The 22,498-nt window shown below is 37.1% G+C and overlaps 2 protein-coding genes across 6 annotated transcripts in view; one reads left to right on the top strand and one right to left on the bottom strand.

Moving 5' to 3' along the window:
• Positions 1-7,563, bottom strand: part of POLR3G (RNA polymerase III subunit G) — a 78,147-nt gene extending 70,584 nt beyond the window's left edge. For 2 of the 5 annotated variants that reach the window (XM_074282114.1, XM_074282119.1), the window contains exon 1: positions 6,096-6,260. The gene's annotated coding sequence lies outside the window, so the exon portion shown is untranslated. Of the gene's footprint in view, positions 1-6,095; positions 6,261-6,459; positions 6,664-7,543 lie in introns of those variants that run through there. The other 3 variants (XM_074282117.1, XM_074282115.1, XM_074282116.1) reach the window with 3 other exon arrangements.
• MBLAC2 (metallo-beta-lactamase domain containing 2) lies at positions 6,798-21,861 on the top strand. The gene is made up of 2 exons (XM_074282113.1): positions 6,798-7,372; positions 18,393-21,861. Exons 1-2 carry the CDS (start codon positions 6,919-6,921, stop codon positions 18,776-18,778), a joined length of 840 nt encoding a protein of 279 aa, XP_074138214.1. The 5' UTR covers positions 6,798-6,918; the 3' UTR covers positions 18,779-21,861.
• Positions 21,862-22,498: the final 637 nt, after the last annotated feature.

A 22,498-nucleotide genomic window follows, 5' to 3' on the forward strand; every position in this document is an offset into this window, starting at 1 on the left:
GTGTGAGGCCACATTTAAACTCAGGTCCTTTTGATTTTCTATCTAACTATACCATCTAGCTGCCTCTGGTTCCTCGAACATGTAAGCAGCACTTCCCCACTCTACCAAGGTTCAGCCCCCCAACCTCTGTAGTTTTTAATATTGTTTCCCTTAGTAATCTCATTCATTGTAATTGATTCAAGGCTCATGTCTGTATAGATGGCAGTATTATAATTCAAAAAGCTTCTAGGCTTTGAAACCAAGTCAAATCCTGCCTTTCACCTGCATTACCTAGAGAAAATGACTTCTCTCTCCTGAAGTCAATTTCTTCATCAGTAACAGAAGAAGGCTGGACTATAGATGGCCTCTGAGGTACCTTCTAGCTTTAAACTAATAATTGGCAAAAATATATCTCCAGCGCTAAACAATTTTCAGTTCTATTAAATCTCAATCAACAAGCATTTATTAAGTACTTGATAGATACTAGGGAAAAAAAGCTAAATGTTAGGAACATCAAGAAAGGCGAAGATATTCCTTACCTTCAAGGAACTCACATTCTAATTTTGGAGACAACATATGTACCTATAATATAGGTACTTATAAAATATCATCTCTTCCCCAAACATCGATCATTAAGCACTGGTCTGGAGTCAGAGAACATCAATTCAAATCCATTTTGGAAATTCATTTCAACTTTCAGGAGGCCCATTTTCTTCAACAATAAAATGAGAGGCTTGGGTGATAGGATCTTTTAGAAGGTCCCATCCATCTTTAATCTAAGATCCTGATTTCCTTGTGTGTCAAAAGTATGATATAGATTCAAACCTTTTAACTCATTTCTGATTTCTCTCTTTTCCTTTGCCTCATCTACCTTAATCTCAATTTTTATTCTCAATCTATCAATAGCTTTTGGTACTGTAGATCACTCTCTCAGCTTGATACTCTCTTCTTTCCAATTTTTTCAGAATACCACTCCCTCTGGTTCTCCTACCTATCTGATTGCTGCTACTCTGTCTCCTTTTGCTGGATCTTCTTCCAGATCATGCCCTTTTAACTGTAGATGTCTCACAAGGTCCTATCCTGGACCTTCTTTTTTGCTCCCTCTATACTTCTTCACTTGGTGAACAAATCAGGTCTCACTATGCCAATGACTCTCAAATCCTATCTTAGCTTCCTTGCTGACTTTTGTCTCTCACCTGCAACTTGCCTTTTAAACTTCTCAAAATGTTCTGTGGTCATCTTACTAAATATGCCCAAAACATGTCAATATCTTTCCTCCTAAACTCTAAATCCTATCTTTCCTATTATTGTAGAGGATAACACCATCTTTCCAGTGCCTCACTCACAACCCAAGAGCCATCCTGGACTCTTCAAGATCCATCACTGACTTTATTCAAATTACTATCAAAGGCTGTTGATTATTCCTTTGCAATATCTCTTGAATGTTCCCTTCCCTCCTCTGACATTGCTATCACTCCGTTCCAGACCCTCATCATTTAACACTTAAAGTCTATTTCAAAAGCCTATTTTGTGTATCTTCCTATATCAACTCTCTTCCCTGTCCAATCCATCCCTCTTCAGCCACCTAAATGATTTTTTTTGTTATTTAAAAGCTCAAACCCAGTATCCTCCTACACAAACTTCAATAGCTCCTTATGACCCCCAGAATCAAATACAAAATCCTGTTTGGAGTTCAAAAATCTCCATAATCTAACTTCTGAGCTTTCCAGTGTTCTTACATCTCATTATCACGTATTTACCCTTGCATCCAGTGACACCGATCTCCTTGCCATTGCACAAACAGAAAATATCAATTTTTGGCTGCGGCCCCATGCCTGCAATGTTCTCTTTCCTCATTTCCACCTATTAGTTTCCTTTACATCCCAACTAAAATTCCAAATTCTATAGGAAGTTTTTCCCAACCTCTCTAAGTATATCATCTTCACTCTCATAACTAATTCCTATTTATTCTGCATCAAACTAATTTGTACATGTTTGTTTGCTGCTCATCCCAATTAGGTTCAGAGCCCCTTGAGGATAGGGATGGTCTTTTACCTCTTTGCATCCCTCCCACCCCTTCTTAGCAGAGTACCAGGAAAGTAGTAGGTGTTTAATAAATGCTTACTGACTAAACACTATACTTTATGAGTTCTTTTGAATCTAATATTTTTCTCTTTCTTTTCATTTGTAATTCAGGGGCTTAATATCTCGAGCTTAGGACTTGTGCTAGTTTCCCAGTCCACTTCCAAAACTTCCATCTGCAAATTGTTGCCAGATGAATACTCCTAAAATACTTGCTTCTTCAATAATTTTCCAATAGTTTCCCCCTTCTTAAAAACCAAATCTTCAGACTCAAAAAAAAAAAAAAAAAAAAAAAAAAAAAAAAAGTGTAGCTAACTTTAAGTGTTAGGAAAAGAAACTAGTAATTTTTCGAATGGATTCCAAATTAAAGATACCTTCCTGTTCTTCGCTTTCAGTCAAATGCCACTATACAAAAATGGAGCTAAAAGACCTCAGTAAAACCATTTTCCTATTTATAGGGGAAAAAAATAACTGTCTGATCATAGTTGCTGCCTTCTTTCTTCTACTGGTTCTTATCCTTCTTGCCTTAGTTTTTCCTAATTATAGGCTTAATCCTTACAAAACTCAATTCTACCACTACCTTAAGAGTCACTAAGAGGTTTAGATCTCAGAGCAAGCTTTCTTTTTTATTACATCCAATAGGTTGCCATACTAATGATTCTTCCAACTGACTTTTTAATCTTTTACATTTCTTCAGCACACCAATAATTCCTTTCAATTCCTGCCCCCTCAGTCTTCAGAGTACTGATGAATCTCTTGGATTTTGTACTCCTCTTTTTCAATCCATTAATTCCCCAAATTCCCTGCATTTCAGCCAAGTGACTATTCAAAAGTTTAGCCTGGACTAACTGATCTCTTTTCCTCTACTCCAATCCTCCTCATAGCCCCATAAGCTATAGGGAACTGCCAAGAAATTCCCTTTAATAATGCAAGTTGATAACCTTCTCTGCAACTTAAAAATCTTAAGACTTAAGAGAGATAAATTAACTTTCCACCCCCCACTCGTGTATCTGAGCAAAATTTGAACCTTTATCTACTTGACTTTAACCAGGTTTCCCATATACCCCACTGCTTCTTAACAGCCCAACTCAAAAGTCATGTCCTTGTAATATACTGTACTTCATTTATGTGAAAGTATAGTCACTTTGTTAGAATCTCCAATTTGGTCATGTAACTGTAGGATGTTTTTTAAGACTCCTCTAAGTGTAAATTCACCAAGTAAAATGATATCTTATACAATTTGCTATTTTAAGAGTGCCTTTACCTTTTTTCCTATAGCTCATAGTTGCTTCCAAATATGAGCATGTAAAGAGTGATACTGGGAAGAAACTACTGATTTTGTACAGTCCTGTGGGGCTTGTTGAATTAGCAACACATTTTGCAGCCCATGAAATCTGAGGGGGAAATTAATTCTTTATTACCTTATCATAAAAATGCATTTTATGTACTCGTGGAAAATCCAGGGCAAAAGGTTCCCATGTGTTTTAAGAACTAAGCTATGATTCTCAATAATCTTCAATAAACCAAAGAAAGAGGCTGCCACCTAAGCAAGATGAGGTTATAAATGGTTAAGTATCTTTTAGATGACTGCAGCAAAATCCTCAGAAACACACTCTCCTTAATTTCTCTTCAGCCTTTGACAGTGTTGATCACTCTATCCTTGATTTTGGACATCTCTTCTGCCTGAGTTTTTGGGACTTTACTCCCACCCCTTATCCTTTGCTGGATATTCTTCCAGATCAGCTTTCTAATTTTGAGTGTCCCCTTAGTATTCCAACCTTGGCCTTTTCCTCTTCTCCCACCATACTACTTTACTTGGTGATCTCATCAGCTTCCAAGATTTAATTACTACCTTTATGCTAATGACTCCCAAATCTACCTATTTTGCCCCAAATTTTGAATCTCCTACAACCTTTCAGACATCTAGAATTGTATGTCCAACTGACATCTAAAACTAAACCTGTTCAAAACTGAATTATCTTTCTCCCTAAACCCTCTCCCACCCTTCACCTTCCCTATCATTGTTGAGGGCAACATCATCCTTCCAGTACCTCAAGCCCACATCTTAGATGTCATCTTTACTCACATATACTGTTGCCAAGGCCTGTTAATTTCATCTTTGCAATATCTCTTGATTGCACCCCCTATTTACTAATGACATTGCCATAACTAGTACAGACACTCTACACCTCAGGCCTGGACTGTTTTAACAGCCTTCTGTCTCTTCCCTTCTCCAATTCATTCTCTACTCAGACTTTAAAAGTGAATTCCTAACCTGCAATATCAATCTTGTCACCTCCCTACTCAAAAATACTCCCTATGATCTCTGGGATCAAATACAAAATGCTTTGTGTGGCATTTAAAGATCTTCATAACCTAACCCCTCCCACCTTTCCAGTTTTCTTATTTTTACGCCCCAACACATATTCTGATCCAACCAAGAACTATGGTCTCTGGGCTGTTCTGGGCAGTTCATTATTCCACTTTGGGGCATTTTCTCTAGCTATTCCTAATACCTACTCACACTCTCCCTCCTCAGCTCCCAAGACTGACCTCTGTAGCTTATTTTAAGTTCTTAAACTTCTTGTACAGGAAACCTTCAGACCCTCTCAATTCTAGTTAATACCTTCCCTCTCTTAACTTCCTATTGTACAGTAGGATTACTTTTTAGGTATTTACATGTGGTCTCTCCTTCGTTAGATTATAAACTTCTAGAGGGCAAGGACTCAGAATCAATTAGTATCCCCTCAGTATCTGGCCCATAGCTGGGTCTTAATAAAGGCTTACTGATTGATTGATATTGATTACCTTAGGTTTAAAGTAGACCAAAGAATTTGAAAAGGAGGCCTTGTTCCCTAAATCCATTCAGTACCTCATCAAGCACAGTGGCTTTTCTAAGTTTTTTCAGCTCTCCTGAAGTCTCTCCTGGTCTCCTATCCTTCTATCTCAGCAGAGAACTCAGCCATTATCTCATAACACTCACATGCTGTATTCTCCATCAGACTTTGAGCTGCTGGGTTCTATGCCTTTCTTTGTGCCCTTTGTAGCCAGGGCAGACATACAGTAGGTGCTTAATAAATGTATGTGGATTTGCCGAAATTCTAATAGAGTATAAAACGAGCACAAAAAGATAAATACAAAATTTCCAAGACTAAAGTCATCTTAAGCAATTTACAGCCTAATAGTATACTCTTCCTCAAAAGAGAGGGACATGTTAGTATTTGCCTCCATGAAATAAGCCTAATTATTTTTTACAACTAAATATTGCAGACTTCAAGAAACTTAATGGGGGGGGGGGGAGAGTGAGAGTGCTGTCTGGAAAGAACAGCTCTGCTGGCCAAAGTCAGCCTGAAGCAACAACGCAGAGAAATGTTCTAAATGTTAGTGAGTGAAGCCAACCTATGGGTGGGGTGAAGAAGGGTGGGTAGGACAGGTTAAAAGAAATATTCATTTGGGTGGCGAACTGGGCCACACCCACCTTCTCCAGTCTTCCCCAATTCATTTTTTGCCAGCTGCCTCTTCTTAGTTCCCATCCCCCTTACCTTGCCTCATTACAACTGTGAACAAAGTGTAAAAAATAGATCTCATTTAGTTTAAAGCTTGGCAGCCCTCCTCACCTCAAGATACGATTTAATGTGCTGACAGGTAAGTAAAAAGATACTAAGTGTTCTGCCTTTGCTGCAAGCCTGCTGCAGTGACCAATAATATCTGGGGGGGACGAATCCTTCACTCCCTAGGATTAAGCCTATAACATGGTTAATGGCCCACAAAGTCCCCGGTAATGAGTAAATTACTTTCTAATCTCGTGGCAGGCTGCTCCAGCAAGGCGAGTGGGGGTGGGGGGACACGCTAAACTACAATCAGATAAGCCCCATTACAGGACATTTGGGGTTTAATGCGAGCAGGAAGAGGCAGCAGTGCTCAAACTTCTTTCTGGCCGGGGGCTATGTTTTCAATTAACTTCTCCAAACCAAGAGCCCTTTCTTTAGGCTCCGCGTTAGCTCCCCTTAGCCCTCAAGGTCCCCGTCGCCTACCTCTCCTCCCCGGTCGGACGTGGCTGGGGCTGCTCGTGTTCTCGCACTCACAAGTACGCCCCCGAAGGCTGGCAGGGAAAGGGTGCTGGGTTACCTGTGCAGCCTCTCCCGTCGCAGGGTTCCACCTCCAAGGAAACTGAACCCCTCCCTTCCCTTCTCCCCTCCAGAACGGCATTCAAATTCCAGCCGGCAGAGGCCTCTTGGCTCCGCCCCCAGTCCCGCCCCCTGCGCGGCGAGTTTTTTCAGCCCTGGGCAGGCGCCCTGACTGCTGCTTGGCCCGCCTCGCCCCCACCCATTCCTGGCCGGTTTGGCGAGCGACGGAGAGCGCGCTGAGCCCCCGCGAGCTTCGGGCACGCGCGCTCACCCCGGTTCGCGCGGGACCTGTGGCTTTGCAGACGTCGCTCTCTCTGCCTCCCCACCGCCGTTGCTGCAGTTTGATCCACCCCGGGGTGAGGAGGGTGGAGCGAGAAGGTGCTGCTTTCCGCGCTCCCTCTCCCTGCTGCAGTGGGCTCTGCGCTGCAATTGGAAGGCGCTGCCCCGCGACGCCCATTCGCGGGGGCTCGGTCGAGGCTGCGGTTGCTACTGCGTCCTTCCCACCTCCCCTCCACCCTCCGCCCAACGCCCGCCCCTCCTCTTGGCCCTGGGCAGCGCAGCCTCTCCGCGCCCAGCCCCCCTGGACTGAGCCCCCAGCCGAGCCCCGCTCCTCTCAGACGGCGCCGACCGCCTGTGGGAAGTGCAGCTGTGTCAGCGCCGGGACCGAGGGAGAGGCCCTGCCGCACCCCGCACCCACGTCCCTCCGCTTCTCGTCCCTCCCGTCCCCAGCATGTCGGCCCTGGAGTGGTACGCGCACAAGTCCCTGGGCGACGGCATCTTCTGGATCCAGGAGCGCTTCTTCGAATCTGGCAACCGCGCCAACATCTGGCTGGTGCGCGGCAGCGAGCAGGACGTGGTCATCGACACCGGACTGGGGCTTCGAAGCCTGCCGGAGTATCTCTACTCGGCCGGCCTCCTCCAGGACCCGGACAAAGGGGAGGACTTGGTGCGGCGGCCGCTGCTGGCCGTGGCCACCCACGTCCACTTCGACCACGCCGGCGGCCTCTACCAGTTTGACCAGGTGGCCGTGCACCGGGCCGAGGCGGACGCCCTGGCCCGAGGGGACAACTTTGAGACGGCGACCTGGCTGTCGGAGAGCGAGGTGGTGCGGGCTCCCAGCCCCGGCTGGAACGCCAGGCAGTTCCGAGTGCAAGCGGTGCAGCCCACCCACATCCTTCAGGAGGGTAATGGAGCACGGGCCTGGCTGACCCCTTCTAGGGAAGAGGGGCGCGGAAGGAGGGGGGAGGGCGAATGCAGCCGGGAAAAGCGATCTTAGATCCACCGAGGGCGGAGGAGGGCGGGAGAGGGGAAAGGGTAAAAGAGAGAGTTCCCTTGCCAAGTTACCAAAACGGCACCTGTCTCCATTCCTTCCCTTGGAAGGATCCCTGGGGAGGCCCCTCGGATTCCCGGGGCCCTGCGGATGGGGGGAGAGCGCTGGCTACGGGGGAGAGGTATAGTGTACAACTAGAGTAGTAGAAGACGGCTCCGCCCCCTAATTAGTTTTGGAGCCTGGTGCAGTGGGAATGCCACAGGCTGGGAGACTGGATTTCCTGAAAGATTTCCTCCCACTCATTCCCAGTCGAGCACCTGTTTGACTTTTCCAGTCATTTAAGGAAAAAAAAAAATGTTTTTTTCGCCCCAACTCCCTCATGATATAGGCCATCCCCTCCTTCAGACCCAACCTTGGAACGAAGAAAAATAGTTAAACAAGACCCCGAACAGCAGCCATTTGCAGCGTTTCCAACCCTTATTTTCCTTTGCTACTCAAGGGGAAATGTTTTTTGTATTCTAAGACCAATACTAGATTGCTTCTCATCAGAGATCAGATGCTTTTTAATGACATCTATTCCCCTAATTGTCGTCTTTATTTCCTTGGTTCTGCGTTTTTCATTCTACCTCAGTTAATACGAGTCTTCTTATGTTATTCCTTATTCCCAAACGCCATTCAATTCTGATTCCATATACTTTGTTGAAGGGAGCCTCGGTAACTGTCTAAAAAGCATCATCTCTGAACTTGACCTTGACCAAATTAAAGCTCCTTGAGCCTGTTTTCTTATGGGCGATAGAGAGGTGACTTCCAGTCAGAGGTGCTTAAGATGGGAGAAAAATCATCTCTTTATTTCAACATAATTGGGATTTTTTGTAATCTTATATATTTTTTGCCTTTAAAAATAATCTGAGAAATGGATCACAGACTTTACCAGACTGCCTAGGGGGAATATATCCACAAAACAGGTGAAGAACCCTTGCTTGCAAGTCTAGATTAAAGATTCTCAATTTTCCTGTTTAGGCCTTTGATTTTTTGGGGGTATAAATCCCTTTACCTTATTTTTGGCTCTGCTTCTGTTTTTTAAAATTAGATATTTTTTTTTGAGTTGTAGTGCATTAAAAAGTTGAATTTCCATTTGTCAGAGGCAAGATTTAAACTGAAGCCTTTTCCCAAAGCCAGATCTCTAGCAGATACATCAGAGCAGTATTCCATTACATTCGTGTGCCACAATGTGTCCAGCCATTTCTAATTCTAAGGCAGATGCTGTTTTTTGGGGTTTTTTGGAGGCTGTTGGGATTAAGTGATTTTTTTCCCCCAGGATCATAAACCTAGTGAGTGTCTGAGATGGGAATTTGAACTCAGGTCCTTGAGCTTTCGTGGCCAGTGCTTGCCGCCTTTGGGATCTGCTGTTTTTATTTTATTTTTTTATTTTTTAAACTTTATTTTTTTTATTAATTTTATAATTATAACTTTTTGTGATAGTACACATGCATGGGTAATTTTTTACAACATTATCCCTTGCACTCCCTTCTGTTCCAAATTTTCACCTTCTTCCCTCCACCCCTTCCCCTAAATGGCAGGCAGTCTCATACATGTTAAATATGTTATAGTATATCCTAGTATATGTGTGCAGAAATGAATTTCTTGTTGCACAGGAAGAATTGGATTCAGAAGATAAAAATAACATGGGAAGAAAAACAAAAATGCTAACAGTTTACACTCATTTCCCAGTGTTCCTTCTCTGGGTGTAAATGATTCCATCATTTATCAATTGGAACTGATTAGATCTCCTCTTCCTTGAAAATGGGATCTGCTCTTTTTAAATGAAATTTTATTTTTATTTTAGTTCTACATTCTCCTAGCTAGCTTCCTCCACCCAAATTCAGAAAACAAAAAAGCCTATTACAAACATGTTCAGATAAAACAAATCCTTCAGAAAAAAAGTCTCAAAAAAATATTCATCTTATATTTTTAGCCTATCGTCTGTACTTCTAGTTGGTCAGTATGTTAATTATAGTTCCTAAATCTTTTTAAATTGTTATCACAATTCCATATCTCTGTTATTGGATAAATTTTTCTTTGGGTTCTGCTCAGTTCACTTAAAATCAGTCCTTACAAGTCGTTTCATGTATCTCTGAAACCATCACCTTCATTTTTTGTTATAGCAAAATAATATTACATCTCTTACATTTACCATAACTTTGTTAGCCATTCCCCAGTTGATGGGTACCCAGTTAGTTTCCAGTTCTTTGCTACCTCAAAAAGAACTGATAATGTTTGTATATATTGGGCACTTTTCTTCCAGCTACAGTTTTTGTGGGTATGGAGTTTGTAGTGATTTTGCTGGGCTAAAAGACATGCAGTTTAATAATTTTGCTTTTGAGTTTAGCTGGATTTAACAGCCTATTTTCCCATAGACTCTAGCATTTTTCAGTTTTTGCCAATATTATGAAAATGAGGTGTAATTTCAGAATTACTTTAATTTGATTTTTTTCTAATTATTTGTAATTTAGAGGATTTTTTCATATGACTATTTATACCATAGATTTCTTCCTTTGAAAATTGCCTTGTGTTATTCCTTTGACCATTTATCTGAGCAATAGCTCTTTTTCTTATAAATTTATTTCATTTCCCTATGTATCTGAGAAATGAAGTCTATCTGACTGAAAACATTTCTTGTCCACTTAATGTTTCTCTTAAATCTGGTTGCATTGATTTTGTTTCTACAAAAACTTTATAATTATCCATCTTGTGACCCTCTTTATCTCTAATCTTTCCCTATCAATAATCTTAAAACAGATAATTTCTAATTTGTACCTCTAGTTTAGTTATAACCCTCTGTCCAGCAAGCACTTAAATCAAGTATGCTTAATGCCAAATTATTTTTTGTTTTCCTGAGAATCTTTCCCCTCATCAACTCAGTCCATGGCATTATCAATTCCAACTTGTAACTTTACAGAATAATTCTAGAAAACAATTATTGAAAACTATACATTTATTTTCTAAAGAGATTTTTGCATTCTTGATTGACTCAAAGAAGGCTTGTGATTGTGAGGATAGAAAATCAGTAAGAGTAGGTATCACATAAACATTCAGTTTACCCAAATTCAACTCCACAATTTCATTATTCATATTAGGCAAAAAAAAAAAAAAAAAAAGAGGGGAAAAAAAACCCTTAAAATAGTGCCAGTTTTAGTCATTACTAAATACAAACAGCCTATACTTGGGAATACATGTGAGATGGGGAGAGCAATGTGCTAATCCTTTTGCTAGTCTCAACATATGGAAGCACTGAGTGTGATTCTAGAACCTTCTCTTCATTGTGCCTACAAAATGGTAGAACTAATAAAGAAGCCTTAATTGGCTTTCCTAGCATTTTCTTTCATCCAGAAAGTCCCTGCTGTGTACCTTTTTACTATATTGTGTCCTCTCTTGAAACAAGAGTAAAAAAAAAAAAAAAAAAAAAATACCATTTTCATTCTAATAATTTTTGCGTGTCAAGACTTTTCAAGAATATTAATTGTCATTTTCTATTCAAATAAAACTCCACCTGTTTTGTTGTCTTCCTTTGTATGGAGGTTCTGACTAGTCAGAACCACTTCCCCTGATTAATAATTTAACTAATGGAATTATGGAAAAAAAATTTGCATTCAGTTTCTATGGCAACCATCTCAAGTCTTCCTTGCTGTCTTAATACCCCACTGCCTTCTTTTAACACTTATCCCCTTTCTAGCTGTAACTTTTTAAAAGATACTGTACTGCATTTTATAGTCATTTAAAGACTTTTCCATGTAATTATCTTATACACAATTTGTGATATTATAACCCACCTTTGTAAGATATTATTTCAATGTAGACTTTAAAAACAATTTCATCCATTCCCTCACCACAAATAAGGCCTGCAAAAGGGCCTGCTGATGGATATCCTCTTGATTTAAAATGGCTTTGAGAATGGAGTAGTTGTTTCTGCAAATGTTAATGTTTTTAAACAATTTACCTAGATTTTTTCTTTATTTTTTCCCAATTGCACTTTGTGATTGTCAACAATAAATGCTTTTAAAGGCACATTGAGCTCAGGGCTCTGATAGAAGAAGAAAGACTTGATTCTGAAATGAAATGAGCAGTGCCACATCTGAGATTTGGATAGACGTTATTCCCAGTTTATAGGTGAAGAAATTCAAGCCTAATTAACTAGGCATTTTTACCCTAATATATCTTCCACTCTCACCTCACCTCCACTCAGTTGTCAATGATTTTCTTAAACTCAGGTCTGGCAATGTCATCCCCTATTTAGTAGGGGAATTAGAAGGGATTAAACAGTTTTGCACAGTGCTAGGTATTGTGCCAACTGCTTTACAAATATCTCAACAAGCTGAGTAGGTGCTATTATTATTCCCTATTTTACAGTTAAGGAAATGAAAGGAAACAGTGACTTGCCCAGAGTCACAATGAAGCCAGGTTTCTACTTGGATCTTCCCAATTCTAGGTCTAATTAGGCAATTGGGATTAAGTGACTTGACCATGGTGGCACCACAGCTACGAAGTGTTAAGTGTCTGAGGTCAGACTTGGATTCAGGTCCTTCTGACTTCAAGGCTGGTGCTCTATCCACCACATCACCAAAGGTGCCCCTAGGCCTAATTTTCTATTCACTGTGCCATCTAGCTGCCTCCAATGGTTCCCTTTCTCATCCAGGATCAAATAGAAAAGGTGTTCAGAGTTCTTCATGACCTATCTACCTCTCACCTTTCCATTCTTCTTTCACATTCCTCTTGTCTCCTCTCACTCCTTTATCCTCCCACCCCAGTGTAATTCTAAGATCCAATGACAATTGATCACTTTGCTGTTGTATATCCAAACTGCAAACATTTTTCCTAGCTACCCCTCATGGTTAGAATGTTCTGTCTTCTTATCATTGACTACTGGCTTCTTTCAAATCCAACCTAAGTCCCATCTTCTACAGGAAACCTTCTCATTCTCCTTTAATACTAATGTCTTCCATCTATTATTTCCACTTTATTCTATATATGGCTTATTTTTATACACTATTGTTTGTATATTGTCTCTCTGATTAGACTGTGTTCCTTGAGAGCAAGCAGTTCTCTTGACTTACAGATCTTTTGACTTAACTTTGAACTAAAATTAGCTGAATGTGGTCTTTATATGACAGTGAAATCAAAAGAACAAATCTACATTTACTGCCAACAATTGATGAAATTATTGCATTTATTGAAGATATAAAAAAATTAGGTTTTTAAAAAATATTCTAAGCAGTTAATTACAGCTTTCCACAAATTTCAAAATGAATAATATGTTTGGAGGATCTGTTTTTATTCTGATGGTATAGAGTTGCTTTTAAAAAAGGTAAGAGATGTACAGAATTTTGGGGAACTTAGGCATTCTCAAGTCTACTTTTCATGACCATATCTATGTGATTTCCCAAGTTTTAAGGTGTGAAAAGAAAGCTTAGTATTTACAGAAACACTTGGAAAATTGATAATACTGACAAGCAGCTTCTTGTAACACATCAGGAGCTGTAAATTTCACCTTTTTAAGGAGTATCTAGTTTCCTCCATACCTAGAAATGTTAATTTCCTATTTCTAAAAAGCTATGTCGTATTAATTTTCTGGCAAAGTAGCTGGAAGATCTGGAAATAGCCAGATTTTTAAAATAGTGATGTGGAATAATGTATCTTTTCTTTCCAGAACTTAGTGCTAGAGAAGCAAAAAATTGTATCTATTCCATTTAGTGACTTTTCCTATGTACAAAAGTTGTTGGATTATTACCCTAGGCAGACTAGATCTAATAAATTAATCACAGAGGGGCTCAAGGAGAGATTTGATAAATCATTACATCTAGTAGTAACAGAAAAAATAATTCTCTTCTATCAATGGAATAGTAATACCATTTTCATGGATTTTATTTTGTTTCATTATGTTTGTCTTTAAGTGGGTATTATTCTTTTGCAGAGTGCTTAAAGTAATTACTTGAAGTCAGTGAATCCAAATAATTGTACAAGACTGATTGTACTAGCTGTACAGAGTTTGAGGTTTAGGATAATTTCAATTTGGGATAGAATTCCAGCTATCTGCAGCATCCTCTAAGTTGCCTAATAATTCTAACACAAAGCCAGAAGTAGACTACCTTGGGAATGCCAAGTCCTAATGCAAAAACCACTATATTTTTAAAGGGAAACATGCCCAAAGAGTGTGTATAAAAAGAGGTTTCATTGTCCAGATTCAGAAGGATAAATCTGTATTCACTGTACCCAGCTTTCATCAAACCATATTTAGAATATCATTCATGTTCTGTTTTGGGTGTGACATTTTAGAAAGGGTACTATCAAATTGGAATGAGTCCAGAAGTCTCTGATAAGGGAACTTAAAACTATGTCATATAAAGGTTATATAGAAGGAGTTAAAGAAGAGTACTTAATCCTAGGAAAGAAGAGAGTTAAGGGATGTTGTATCAATGTGTTCAAATGGTTTTTATGGTGGAAGAAAAGTTAGACTTACTCTATAGGGCAGAGCTAGCTAGTTAGGGTCAATGATTGGAAGGCTAAAATTTCTAAAAATTAAAATAAATTAAGAAATAAAATGACCTGTCTAATGAGATAGCAAGTTTTGCATTATAAATAGTCATTAGGCAAAATCTGGACTTGTGAGTGATTTAGAAGACTCTAATAGATTGAATAAGAGGTTGGACTAAATAACAACTAGAGAACAACTCTTGGTTGCTTAGTTTGTGCTTAGTTCATTTGGAGTTCTAAAGCTTAAAAAATTAAATCCTTGAGTCATGTTTAAAAAAAACAAAACAAATGAAAACATGATGATGTCTCTTCCAGGCTCAAATAAAAATACTGGATTTTTTTTTGCCTTGAAAGACAAATGTAAAGAGACTGAAATTCCCTTAATAAATCCTTTATTGACTGATTAATTGAACTCTGTAAGATCCCATAATGCTAAAACTAGGAGGCTTCAGTTTTCCAACCAATAAAATGAGAGGGTTATTCCAGATCTCTAGAATGTTGTCTTTTAATTCTGAAGATGGGAAAGTGGAGCAATTTCAATTTGTTACAGAGAGTAACTTTCATCCTTAATCTTTTAAACATTTTGGTACCTTTGACATGCAATGCTACTTTGAACAATAGGGTTTGAAAATCCAGTACTCAAAAGGTGTATTTCCTTTTAAGCACTTTGCCTTTAATTAGTGTTTTACTCTTTGATCCAGAGGTGTCTGGATTGCTTTCCATTTGTTTGAGAAGAAAATCGTCATTTTTTTTTTCTTCTGCCTTTTTAAAAAAACCCATTCTTTTCCACCCAAAAGTTCACTTTATTAAAATAAGTATAACAATAAGGTAAATTGTTAAAAGTTAAAGTAAATTATTACTTTTAATTTACACTAAAAAAGTAAATTATTAAAAATACAAACAGCTTTTTAAAATTTGGTATCTTTCTAACTAACTTACCATTTATTGTATTATTGCTTTTCACCCAATATTTAAGTAGATTAAGGTTGCTTTTACTCCAGTCAGAACTTCCCCAGATCATGTGCTTTTCATAGTCAAAAGTTTGTTCCCTGACAGCCTGATATAACTTAGTAGACAAATAGCTTGGTCATTATCATTCTTCTTCCTGTCTTTTTTGCTTTTCCATTTGCAAAAAGAGCACTTTGGCATTTTACTCTAGTAAGTGGTTTCTTACCAGGAAACTAGTTTGCAAGATGAGGAGGGGCAAAATTGGATTAGGTTCCTTTTAACTCTAGATAATTTGAGGTTCTAACTTGGCAGTTATGTTTGTTATTGAATTCAAAGTTTAATTGTAATGGCCCTTTGTACTGAATAAAAATAAAATAATTTCTTTTAAAAATTATTTTTGTGTTTTTAAAGTAAGTTTTTTTTTTATTTTGTCCCTCTCCTTATCTCTCCCGTTGAATTAAAAATAAAAAAACTCATCTAAATTCCTTAACATATCTTGCATAATATAGTAAAACAAATCACTACATTAGCCATGTCTAAAAATGCTTATCTTTTTCTGCATCTTGTTTATCACTTTTCTATCAAAGAGGTAGTGATGTTTCACCTTCCTTCTTTTGGTTTTGTAGTTTATCATTGCATTGATCAGAATTTCTAAAGTCTAAGCCTCAAATGAAAATTAATTAGATACTCCCCTAAGTCAAAAGACCTTGATGACTTTTCCTTCATTGCCTTTTTAACGTAGGTCATTTACTCCAGTTTTTCTCTTCCCAGCTTAATCCACACCTCTTTTATGAATAGTATTTTCTTTAAAACTTCTTGGCTATCTTTGATAGCTTACATTTAGAGAAAAAGAGGGGCTCATCTTTACAAAACAAATTCTATTTTTATCCTAGTATACAGCTTTTTAAGCTCATCTAAATAGAGCTAATCAAGATTTTTAAACAGGTATAAAATAGTTTCACTACATTGCCTGTGTTAGAATAAAAGACTAGGGAAACCATTCCGATATAGTTTGGCATTTTTTATGTTCTAATAATACTCGAATCCATACTAGGGATGAACATTAGTGGGGTATATCAAATGGCATTATGTATGCATGCTTTGAAGCAAAGGCTATGTGAGAGTAAAGAACTCTTCTTTATTACTTAATATGACCTTGCTTAAAAGGTTTGGCCCCATAAGTAAAAGCCTATAAAAGCAAACTAAGCACTTTGCTTACTAAGGGGCTGATTGTTGATTATTTCTGTCAGTGGATTGATTCACCTGACTATTATTACACTTTCTTCAACTACAGATAACTGAAAAAAATACATCATCCACATAAACACATTTCCTATAGAAATACAACTCTTTAAGCCATTTGTATTTTGCTTTTTTTGTACTTTTTACTAAACTATATCCCATACAAATTAGTGAAAAGTTCAGAACAATATAATCCCTGAATATTAGGTAAGTACTATTACAATTAAACATAATTTTTTTCTTTCTTAAAAACATTCTGCCAAGGCTCTAGAACAAAAAAGGATGCTGATCCAATCTCTCTTCTTGTAGAAAGGGAAGCTATGTCCCAAAGAGCTTGTGAATTGCCTAAGATTTACATAGATAATAATAGAGCTGGGATTTTTAACCTAAGTTAGATACAGCTGTTCTCCACACTCAATTCAGTTACCAGTAAACAAAATATCTCACAAGACTATGGTAGGATTTAGTTTTAGCACCTGGTTGAGAATTACCACATTTGCTGAGGGGATAATTTTTTCTAGGATTTCTTAAAAAGACCTCTATAAAAAACATTTGATCACAACTGAGCAATTAATTTTACCAAACTTAATAGAAGTTACTTGTATCACCTGCCACACACACATATTGAAGGTAAAATAAAAGTAGACTTAAATGATTTTTAGCTTTCCAGAGGCACTGTATTCTTGCACAAGAATGCTATCCCAAATCACTCTTTCAAAGAGGATCTTGGGAATGTCCCATCTTGTTCCTTCTCAGTTTGAGACCTAGCAATACAAACAAGATAATGACAGTGTGAAAAGAGACATTTGCCTTAGATATCCTTTTATGTGATCTTCTGGAGTAAGTTTCAAGTACTTGGCTCAGAAAAATTAGTATTTTCCATTTGGTTCTCTGCTGGAGAATCAGGAGTATTCAAAACTAAATTCTCTCATGGGGTGTCGAGGTAGTGAAGTGGATAGAGTGCCATAGGTCAGGAAGACTCATCTTTGTAAGTTCAAATCTGGCCTCAGACACCTACTGACTTTCTGACTCTGAGCAAGCTGTTTAACCCTTGTTTATCTCAGCTTCCTCACCAGTAAAATGAGCTGGAGAAGGAAATGGCAAACCACTCTAGTATATTTGCCAAGAAAACCCCAAATGGGGTCATGATGAATCAGGCGTGACTGAAACAATTGAACAACATTCAATTTGAACTGCTAGGGGCCCAGAGTATTTTGAACCTCATTATCACAGTCCTCATAGCTAAAAAAGAAACTATGAGACTAATGGGCCCTAGCTATTACTGATTGCTTTATCTTCAGCAAAGTATCCCTTTTGTTGCCTTACTAAGCTCTCTCCTTTCTGGCTATCTTGAAACCTCACCTCCACTACAAAAGCTTTTGTTAGGGACAGCTAGGTGGTGCAGTGGATAGAGCACCAGTCCTAAAGTCAGGAGGACCTGAGTTCAAATCTAGTTTCAGATACTTAATATTTTCTAGCTGCATGACCCTGGACAAGTCACTTAACCCCAACTGCCTTTAAAAAAAAAAGTTTTTGCTAAATTAATTTAGGACAAATTCTTATCCATTGTTCCTCAATCATTTACCTTCTCATTAATCTCACTGCCTTTTCCCCTCAATGTTTCTGAATGTATATTGTATTATATTTTTCTCTGAATCTTCATTATATCCTCCCAAACCTTTTTTTTAATGAATATCTGCATAAATAATTTTATTAAACGTTTTAGTTTACATATGTCACCGTAACCTGAAGATGAGGCTTCTGGAATATCTAGAACTATCCCTTTTTGTCAATTGGAGATAGATTAGAGAAGTGGAGGAAGATAGATATGAATAACCCATTTGAAAACTATCATATCACTATAAAGATGACCTATGCAAAGAGTTTAACTCATCTGTGGCTTAATAGGTCTTTCAGAATTTCTGTGTCCAAAAGATTCATTCCCCTATTGCCAGTCTGTCATTGAACATCTCTGAATTTAAAGGCTTTAGAAAAAGTATATATATATATATTCCATCATCAGGCCTGTACTTTGAAGTTCACTGCAAGTTCTAATATTTATTTCATCCTTAGAACTCAGTTGGGAGTGTAATTTGTTTTTTTTCCCACCAATTGTTATCTTTCTCCAGCCATTTAACTTTGTAATCTTGGGCATATATCTTTGTAACAAAGTTCATCATGGGATTTTTATCTTTAAAATCTGTTCTCATTTCTAGGGGATGTGATCAGCCTTGGTGACAGACAGCTCACTGTAATGCACATGCCTGGTCACTCCAGGGGAAGTATTTGCTTACTCGACAAAGATCGGAAGATTCTGTTCAGTGGAGATGTTGTATATGATGGAGCAATGATTGATTGGCTTCCATACAGCCGAATAAATGATTACATTGTAACCTGTGAGCGCCTGATAGAATTGGTGGACAGTGGCGTGGTAGAGAAGGTGCTTCCTGGGCACTTCAACACTTTTGGAGCTGAAAGGCTTTATCGCTTGGCTTCCAACTATATTTCGAAAGCTGGGTTGTGTCACAAAGTTTCAACCTGTGCTATGAGATCTCTTGCAAGTTTAGCACTTCGTGTAACCACTTCTAGAACCCCATCCTAGTTTGTATGTATTGGTTTATCATGTGATTGATACTTTTAAAACCAAACAGTTTTGTGGTTAAAATAATTGATTGTGATCATTTCAAGAAGTGCTTTCTCAATATTAAGGGGGGAGGGGGGAGATTTGAGAAGGAATAAGCCAAAAGAGGGAGATTTGTTATTTTAACTTATTTTCTTTCCACCAAATGATTATAATAAGCCTCTGAAACAAGCTAATAGCTTGCCAAAGCTGTTGCCTTTTAAATGTTTGTGGGTTTTTTGTTTTGTTTTTGGTCATCAAAACTGTGGGATGGTTGCATGGGGAAGGCATTTTGGAGAAAAGAAGAGTTATCCATACCTGCTTTTGGAAACTCTTGTTTTATTATGTACATTAACGTAATTTGGGGGAGGGTGCCCCAATCCTGAAGTTTTTAGTATTACATTTAAATTGAAAGATGAAACTTCTTCGGTTTAAAATTCATTTGAACTTAGTGTGAAACATATAATATAGCCATTCATATAATACCTGAAACATTTCACTACTGTAAGGACTGGATCCATGTGTGCCATGATTTATTTATTCTTTGTGTAAGTTAATGAAATAGTCACTGTCTGTTGTGTGTTTATTTTATTTATTTAAAAAATAGTAAAGTGCATTTGGGTTTGATGCAAAGCTTTATAAAATGCTTCAGTAAAAAAAGCTGAAAAGATTGCCATAGTTGAGATGCTGTATTTTGCAAATAGTGAAATTTTAAATGTGCATATTTAACTGCAAATGTTTAGATTTTTTGAAAGGACACTGTCAGGTATTCTTAAAATATATATATGTAACTTGAAATGATTTTCTTCCCTTCCTACTGGTCTGAAGGAAAAATAAAAAGAGATCTCAGAGCATTTTCTCTTTGGGCAACACTTCATATGTAATCAACTTTGGGACACTTATTTTTTTTTTAAAAAATTGTTTAATCTTAAAGCAAACAGGTATTTTACTTGGTCTTTTGTCCTATGTTGCATTAAAGGGCTTACCAAATTAATCTCAAAGTGTAAATTAGATATTGCTCTTTTTCTGATTCACAGAACTTATTCTTTTCTGATGGATTCTGAATCACCTACAGCCTTTGGCTAAAAAGGAAAATCTCATTTACACAGTCTAAACAAAAGCTTATATTTAGTGATCCATTTTGGCTTGGGTGTGGGTGTGTGTGTGTGTGTGTGTGTGTGTGTTACTTTGAAGAAACATTAAATAATTTTTAAAAAATATCTTACTACTGTCTTTCTAATCCTAACATTCTGAATTCAAATTGAGATAGTTACATGAAACAGAGTTTCAGATTGCTAGAGGAAAGTTTCCAAAACAGTTGTAAAACTCTCTTTCCCCAGAAATTTTCCATATTCATTTGTTTTAACAGAATTTAAACATCTGCCATAAATATAGTACCATGCCAGGTGGCATCTTGGGGAAATGTAATGGGAGTCAAAGATGGGTTTCTTCCGTCATAGAAGTCATGATTGAGCTACAGCAAGTACAAAATGGAGAGGATACCAATGAAAAGTAAGGATAACAATGAAAATTTAGTATAAATGAGTTCAAGAAACAAAACAAGCAAGTACTGTTTATAGGTTGAGGTTAGCCAAAGAAAGTTTATAAGAAGAGTTAAATAATGAGCCAGATTTTGAAGGAAGGGGTAGTTGTAGATTGGTACATTACTTCTTTACATTAAATATACTGATTCCACAGACTTAATAGAAAATGTTTAGTATGTGCAATATTCCTTATTTGGGAGGATTAACAAAAGGCATCCATACTGCTTTATGGAAGAGCCTTTATAAAAATGAATTTTTTTTACCTTGTTTTCCTATAACCATATTAATAATTAAAGTCAAGAAAGTTGGGGGATTTCATGGCTATAAACAACTTTTGTGGCTTTCTTGTTCTCACTAACCACCTACACAGAGCCACAATGTTCATAATCTGGAATCAAAGTACGCACAGTTATATGGATATATACAAATAAAGATTCTATCTGTGCTATGTGATCTTTTGCAAACTCATCTCTTTGAATAAAAAGGATCAAGTCCTAATCCAAATTGACTTTCTTGTAATTGAGTCTATAATTTAAAACTAATTTTGTAGTCTTCAAAAATAACTCAGTATTATCAAAAAAGTTTTAATATAGAAAAGTGAAGATATTAGATCTTTCTTTGAGTAATCATTTTTAAAGTCAGCTTTTCTATTAGATTGGAGTTTGAAACTTATGTATGAATATTAAGAATTTCAATATTATATTGAAAATGATTGTGGTATTATTGGACAAACCACACTCAAAATTATTTAATGGCCTTAGAGAAATCCATTATTTTTACATTGATTACAAAAAAGTAAAAGCCAAATCTGTAAATCACTGAAGACCCTATTAGCTAGTAGGATTTTATATATTATTTTCCTTTGAAGAAGTAGAAATTTTAGGATTACCCTTACTTGTAATGGGAATGTCTAAAATTTTGGGGGAAGGAGAGAAATTATTTGGTAGAAGAATAACGTTTCAAAACATTTAAGTTGATGTGTTTTAGGCAACTTTACTCAAGATTGTATTACTGTACTTCTGTTGAAACTTGGCCAATGGCCAGCTCAATGGTACAAACTTGACCAAGTGTATTTTTACTCCTATGATATGGGGTGTGCCAAGAATAAAACAGATTAAAAAAAAAAACCCAAAGCATTTTCCTAATATATATAACTTTTTAATATGTATATTTTTATCCTGACAGTGACCCTTTAATATTGACATAATTTATTACTTTTAAAATGTTGAATTGTAAGTTGTAAAAATAAAGTTATTTAGAAATAATTTTTACTCATTAAATTGGTAGTGCTATATCTTTGGTAATCCAGTTTCCTTGCTGATTTTTTTTTCCCATGGTAAAAAAAAATTCCTAAAGAAACTTTGATCTTTTTTGCCATCAACTGTAAACTATACATAATTGATGTTAAAGTAAAAAATGTTAAACATCTTTGTTCTTGGATATAATCTGAATGTAATATTCTCAGACTGCTTGTAGTTTTCAGATGAGTGTAATTTAAAACAAAATAAATATTTAAAGGAATATAATATTGAAATTCAATGCGTGATTCTATGCTTGGTATATATGTTTTAAAAATATATTTTATTGCATTAATATTTTTTTAATTTTAACTTTTTAAATATTCAAGCAATAAAGTATCCTTTAAAAAAACCCTAATGATAAACAAGCTGATAAATCTTTAAAAATCTTAAGTTTATTTCTCTGCTTAAATGCATTTTGAATCTTCCCAATCTTATTGTATAACATTGGTACACTTGATGTCTACAGACTGCTGTATAGTGTGTCAGTATTATGCAATTCCTTAAGATGGTTTCTGATATCTATTGCATATAGGGAATCTTTTGAAGTTATTAAGGTAAAAGTTATAAGTTGCATATTCTTATATCCCATTCTTGCTTCTTTATCATCCAATTAATTTTTACTTCACCTGGACCTTCTATTTGTCAGGTTCTGCTAAGTCACCAAAGTAAAATTTCTCTGGATCTATCCCTGAGTTTAAAATCAAGCAGTACCTTAATGGTGTTTACTGCCATGACCTACTGCTGTTTTCTGCTATTATTCTACATGGATTCTAAGGAGTGTTCAGAGAGGACTAGCATCTCTGATACGAGGGAATACCAAGTTCTTTTCAGGGCTACTTATCTACCTTTGGTGTCAA

The sequence above is a fragment of the Sminthopsis crassicaudata genome, chromosome 1 (genome assembly GCF_048593235.1).
Source record: "Sminthopsis crassicaudata isolate SCR6 chromosome 1, ASM4859323v1, whole genome shotgun sequence".
Classification (NCBI taxonomy): domain Eukaryota; kingdom Metazoa; phylum Chordata; class Mammalia; order Dasyuromorphia; family Dasyuridae; genus Sminthopsis; species Sminthopsis crassicaudata.

Coding starts and splice junctions, on each gene's coding strand:
- MBLAC2 (XM_074282113.1), top strand. CDS start 6,919: ATGTCGGCCCTGGAGTGGTACGCGCACAAGTCCCTGGGCGACGGCATC. Junction 7,373..18,392: donor CACCCACATCCTTCAGGAGG/GTAATGGAGCAC, acceptor TCTCATTTCTAG/GGGATGTGATCAGCCTTGGT.